The sequence below is a fragment of the Physeter macrocephalus genome, chromosome 18 (assembly GCF_002837175.3).
Source record: "Physeter macrocephalus isolate SW-GA chromosome 18, ASM283717v5, whole genome shotgun sequence".
In the NCBI taxonomy this organism is placed as follows: Eukaryota; Metazoa; Chordata; class Mammalia; order Artiodactyla; family Physeteridae; genus Physeter; species Physeter macrocephalus.
In genome coordinates this window covers 2,037,344-2,043,701 of record NC_041231.1, presented here as the reverse complement: position 1 = coordinate 2,043,701, position 6,358 = coordinate 2,037,344, and the positions used below count along the sequence as shown (strand labels likewise).

At 54.3% G+C, this 6,358-nt stretch overlaps 1 protein-coding gene across 3 annotated transcripts in view; it reads left to right on the top strand.

Annotated features, from left to right (window-relative positions):
* The window catches only part of DHCR7 (7-dehydrocholesterol reductase), an 18,909-nt gene extending 15,999 nt beyond the window's left edge, over window positions 1–2,910 (top strand). For all 3 annotated transcript variants that reach the window (XM_007114775.4, XM_028479202.2, XM_028479201.2), the window contains exon 9: window positions 868–2,910. In XM_007114775.4, coding sequence (XP_007114837.1) covers window positions 868–1,332 — 465 coding nt within the window. In that variant the 3' untranslated portion in view covers window positions 1,333–2,910. The remainder of the gene's footprint in view (window positions 1–867) is intronic.
* Window positions 2,911–6,358: the final 3,448 nt, after the last annotated feature.

Below are 6,358 nucleotides of genomic sequence, written 5' to 3'. Positions count from 1 at the left end.
CACACCACATACACACACAGACACACAGACACACTCACACTCTCACACACACTCACACACTCTCACACACTCACACACACACAGTCACACACACGCACACACACACTCACACACAGACTCACACACACACTCTCACACACAACGCACACACACCACACACACGCACACACACACTCACACACACACACACACACACACACACACACACGTATGTGTGTTTATTTGATTATGTGACTGTGGTCCATTCAAGTCCAAAATCTTCAGGGCAGCCGGCCGGCTGGAGGTCCAGGGAAGAGTTGGTATTGCAGCTGGGTCTGAAGGCCGTCCACGGGTGGAATTCACTCTCTTTCCAGGGATTCTTTGGTTCTTAGGGCCTTCCACCGAGCAGGTGAGGCCCACCTACATTGCGGAGGGAGGTCCGCTTCCTTCAGTCTAATTGGAAACGTTAATCCCATCTAAAAAATACCTTTGTAACAGCTAACGTTTGACCAAGTGTCTGGGACCCATGGCCTAGCCAATGTGACACATTAAATTAACCATCACAATATTATCTTCAAATAATACTCCTAATATTGTCGTATAATATGTATACTATATATGATATACAGGTGTATGTATGTATGTGTAGATAGATAGATAGATAGATAGGAAGGTAGCTAGGTGGATATGCAAATTTGCATATTTACTTGTCTGATCCCACAGCAACCCTCCGAGGCAGGTGCTTCTATTTACAGGAGAGGAAACCGAGGCAGGGCGCGGGGGCAGCCGGTCGGGGGCGGCCGGTCAGGCTCACAGCAGGGGCTTGAACCCCGGCGGTGATCCCGACCCACGGTCCCGCCCCGCTGACCCCTCCCGCCCGCCCTGCAGGGTCTGTACCTGGTGTACCACCCCGTGCAGCTGCCCACCCACTACGCCCTGGGCGTCCTGCTGCTGGGCCTGCTGGGCTACTACATCTTCCGGATGGCCAACCATCAAAAGGACCTTTTCCGCCGCACGGACGGGCGCTGCCTGATCTGGGGCAGGAAGCCCAAGGTCATCGAGTGCTCCTTCACGCTGGCAGATGAACAGAGACAGCACAGCAAGCTGCTGGCGTCCGGCTTCTGGGGCGTGGCCCGCCACTTCAACTACACCGGCGACCTGATGGGCAGCCTGGCCTACTGCCTGGCCTGTGGTGGCGGCCACCTCCTGCCCTACTTCTACGTCATCTACATGGCCGTCCTGCTGACCCACCGCTGCCTGCGCGACGAGCACCGCTGTGCCCACAAGTACGGCCAGGACTGGGAGCGCTACACGGCCGCCGTGCCTTACCGCCTGCTGCCCGGAATCTTCTAAAGGGCCGAGCCGGGAGGAGCCCCCGGCGGGGCGGGGAGGAGCCCTGGAGTCAGGTCCGCCGGGGCGGCGTAATCTCCGCTCTGCACTCCAGGAGCCTCCGTGTCCTCCTCCGTAAAGTGCAAACGGCCCGGCGCTTGTCCTGAGCGGAATTCCGGGGGCTTCACCGACTGCCTTCTCACCAGCAGGAGTGACCAGCTTTCTCTGTGCCGTGTCCCCAGGGTGGGAGGATGACCCGGCTGGCTCGCAGATGACGCTGTTTCTTCTCTGCTGCCCAGACGGCAGGAGTCCGACACTGAACGGGATGTCTTCCAGCCCCCGTGGTCAGTCCCGCCCTAACTCTTGCTAAATAAAGTAGAAGTGGGCACGTAAGCTGTGCCAGTTATCAGTTGACTGCCTTTCAGCCCCGGGTGCACCCTACATCACCTGCTCTGCGGTAGTGAGCTGCGCCCTTCAGACTTTTCTCCTTTGCACGTGCACCTCGTTACATTTGTCGGTAGAGGGCGCTGAGGGAAGCTGCACGAGTAGGGGCATCTTCTGGTTCTGGTTCTTTTCCAGACTTGGCCCAGGCCCCCCAGAGGACTTGGCCACACCGTCCGGGGGCCTCACCCAAGCCTTCCCCAAGGAGACCTGAACCCCAGCCTCAGGGAGGGGACACCCTTCACGTGTTTTCTTACCTCGGGCACACTCCTTGACCCGCAGGTATTCTGTTGTTTTTTTTTTGTTTTTTGTTTTTTTTTTCCAATTTACTTATTTATCTTTGGCTGTGTTGGGTCTTCATTGCTGCGTGAGGGCTCTCTCTAGTTGTGGTGAGCCGGGGCTACCCTTTGTTGCGGTGCGCAGGCTTCACATTGCGGTGGCTTCTCTTGCTGTGGAGCACGGGCTCTAGGCGCGCGGGCTTCAGTAGTTGTGGCTCGCGGGCTCTAGAGCGCAGGCTCAGTAGTTGTGGCGCACGGGCTTAGCTGCTCCGTGGCATGTGGGATCTTCCCGGACCGGGGCTCGAACCCGTGTCCCCTGCATTGGCAGGTGGATTCTTAACGACTGCGCCACCAGGGAAGCCCCCGCAGGTATCCTTGACAGCTCTCTTTTTAGACGTTACTGCCCTAGTCGAGTTAATAATTCTTTATTCAGGTGTATCTGGGATGTATTGCAGGTTTGGTTCCAGACCACCCCAATAAAGCGATTATCACAATAAAGCGAATCACAGGAGTTTTTTGGCTTCCCGAGTGCATAGAAAAGTTAGGTTTACATGATTCTGTACTCTTTTTAAGTATGAAATAGCATTGTCTTTTTTAAAAGACAGTGTATACACCTTGATTTAAAAAGGCTTTATTGCTAAAAACTGCCAAAACAATGACCATGGTAACATCACAGGTCACTGATCACAGATCACCGTTAACAAATAGAAGAGTTTGAAGTACTGCCAGAAATGCCAAGATGTGACACAGAGACACAAAGTGAGCAAATGCTATTGGAAAAATGGCACCGGTAGGCTTGCTGGATGCAGGGTCACCAGAAACCTTCAGTTTGTAAAAAGCGTGATTATCTGCAAAGCACAATAAAGTACATGTGCCTGTTTTAAACTTTCCCTGTTCAGACTTCTTTGTGGTTTGTCTCCCGGTGGGGCCTGGCCATAGACAAGGGCTCAGTTTCTGGTGTGTAGAGGTGATGCCCAGGGAACTTTGGATCAGATGCTTGGGTCCTTCCTCAAAGCTTTGGGTACCGATCACGGGATTCAGGGGAGGGGTCCACACTTTCCCCACCGTTGGCCCTCTGTTGGGGCCACTCTTGTGCTGGGTGTGAGAATCCATTCTGCTTGCCAAAGGAAGAAATCCCAGTCTGGCCGCCTGCCCCCAACAAGAGAACGGAGAAGCCACAAAGATGGCAGCGCTAGGCTTGCTTCACACCTGGAGGAACCGAGGACTGGGATGTGCTGGGAGCCCCGCTCCCTGGGCAGGGAGGGCAGGTGCAGGGCAGCGCCTCCTCTGCTCCATCTAGAGCTGGTTGAGCAAAGACAGGCGGCCTCCTGAACAGCCAGGAGGGGATGGGAGCTTGGGGCCCACCTGGGCCGACTTAAGAGCCGTGATTTTCCAGTGCTGGTGCCCCACCCCTGCCCATTGAGCTCATGGGTCAAAGGGGGTCCCAGGTGTTTGTATTGTCACCAGCCACACAAGTGGTTTGAGTACCAGGCCAGAGCAGTGAACTCCCACCGGGATGGCGCTGAGTACGGTGGGCCCCGCCGTTTCCTCCCAGTCTCTGTGTGAATTCATTTTAAGGAGGCTGGAGGGTGGTGGCTGTGAGCTCAGACCCTGGCTTCCCTGTTCAACAGCTGTGTGACCACGGCCAGGCAATTTCCCTCTCTGTGCCTCGTCCTTGTTTGAAAAATAAGGGTGATTATTGTTTTCTTGCCTTGTGTGAGGTTTCTCAGCCAGATTTCCTGGGAGAGCTCTAGGTTCGAACCTTGGATCTGCCTCTCAGTTTGCCAAGTTTCGTTCGTGTGTTAGCATCTTGGAGCTGGGCTGCGCTTTGACCTGTTTTGTTCCGCGCGCTCAGCTAACCCAGTGAGGCAGGGCGCCCCGTGCAATAGGGTAGGTTTACCTGCCCTCCCTCACCTCCTCTGCATGTGGATAAAACCCAGTGCCCCCTCTCCGGGCAAGCACTGGGGAGCCCGGAGCTCCGCCTTTGTGCATATGGTGAGGCTGGCCTAGGTGGCGGGGGGAAAGGATGGTCCACTCCGGAGATGCGCTGCCCATGGCGACGGGCTTGGCTTCACTGCTATCTTCAGGGAGAGCTATCCCAGGAGGTACAGAGGTCTGGGGGTGTTCCTTCAGTTCTTGGCGCTCTCCTGTCTGGATGTGGGTGTTTCGATCATGAGAAGGCAGGCCAGGCAGTGACCCAGCCAGGTTCTCTGGGTGAGAGGCTGAGTTGAATAGAATGTGCAAAATCAAGATGGAAGTCCACACCGCACGCTTCTTCTCTAGAAAGGGCAGGTCGTTCTCACCCTGCACAACCACACTCTGCCCCTCACCACAGATCTCCACATCTACTGGGAAAGATGTCGAAAGCATGCCCTGGAGTGTCACGTGGGGAGGCCACAGGGATTGGGAGGCAGGGACGAGATGGCTTCATCTTCCGGAAGTTCAGTGCCCCATGTGTGGCCGTCCACCAGTGACCCACACACAGGCCTGCTCATGCCGCCCAGTTCCTTGTCCCGGGAATACAGGCAGGGCTTGGAGATTTGTGCAGGGCCAGCTCACTCACCTGCACAAACAGGGATGTGAAGAGAGCTCTCGGTGAGGGGCAGGTAACCAGGGAACCTCCCCTGCCTCGGGGCCTTAAATACCTCCATAAACACTGGCAACTACAGAGGTCCCCCTCCGATGCCTCTCTGGCCTGACCCCATCCATGTGTCCAGATGCCTCCTCCCTATCTCACTTGTGTGGGTTAGGGTTAGGCTTGGGGTTAGGGTTAGGGTTAGGCTTAGGGTTAGGGTTAGGGTTAGGCTTAGGGTTAGGGTTAGGGTTAGGGTTAGGGTTAGGGTTAGGGTTAGGGTTAGGGTTAGGGTAAGGGTTAGGGTTAGGGTTAGGGTTACATGGGTTAGGGTTAGGGTAAGGGTTAGTGTTAGGGTTAGAGCTAGGGTTAGGGTTAGGGTTAGGGTTAGGCTTAGGGTTAGGGTTAGGGTTAGGGTTAGGGTTAGGGTTAGGGTTAGGCTTGGGGTTAGGGTTAGGGTTAATGTTAGGGTTAGGGTTAGTGTTACATGGGTTAGGGTTAGGGTTAGGAGTACGGTTAGGGTTACATGGGTTAGGTTTAGGTGGGTTCACGTTAGGGTTAGGATTACACAGGTTTAGAGTTAGGGTTACAGTTATGGTTTGGCGTGTTAGAGTTAAGGTTATTTTTAGGTGGGTTAGGATTATGGTTAGGGTCTTAAAGCCTTCTCAGATTCACGCATCAGCAACTCCCACGTCTCCCACAGAATATGCTCTCAGGTGATGGCAAGTCCAGACCCGAACATGGAATTATCCCTCTCTCACCCAACTGGTCTGTACTCCTGCAGGCCTTTGACCACTCTCTACCATCTCTCTGCTGAACCTGTCCCAGCCCCGCCCTCTCTTGACAGCAAGAGGAGCCCCAGCACTGGTTTCCCGGCCTCTGGCCTCTCGGCCCCAACCTGTTCTTAGCACAACGGTCAGACTTGTCCTGTGAAGGTGTGAGAGTCAGAGCATGTCACCGCTCTGCTCAAGAACTTCTCAAGGTCTCCTGTCACTCACAATAAAAACCAATGTCACTTCCAGAACCTAAGGTTTGCCTCGCTCTTTCTCCCACATTTGCCCAGTGACAGCCATGCCGGCCGCCTAGCTGGCCCTCCAAGGCCCCAGGACTCTTCTACCCCAGGGCTTTTGCGCAGGCTGTTTCCTCTGCCTGGAACACTCTTCCCCTTGGCATCCGTCTGGTTCCCTCAACGACCTTCTAGACGTGGCTTAAATATCACCTTCACAGGGAAGCCTTCCTCACACACTCATCCCAGGACTCTGCTTTGCTTTTCTTCATAGAACCTACTCTCCAGTTACAGAATATAAATTACTAATTTATCTTGCTTATCTGTCTCCCCCACAAGAATACAGGATCTGTGAGGGTCAATTTCTGATTATTTTTTTCCCGGATGTGTCCCCAGCCCCAGAACGCCGTCTGCCCTGTGCCAGCAGCTGACTCTTCCAGCTCCTACTGTGCACCCACCACTGCTGTGAGAACCTTACATATACTCTCTGACCCTCACAATAACCCAGCTGCTAAATACTATCATCATCACCCCCATTTTATAGGTGGTGAAACCGAGGCACAGATGGACAGTGAGACCTGCCCAAGGTTACATGCTGATACGTTGCACAGCTGGAACTCAAACTCCATCTGGCGCCAAAGTCTGTGCTCTTTACCACCTCCCCTAGAGCTTCATCTCCTCTTGCTCTACTCGTTAAATAACTAGAAAGCCTGTGTCTTGAAGCAGGGCTGGGCCAGATGCAAGGCTTTCCAC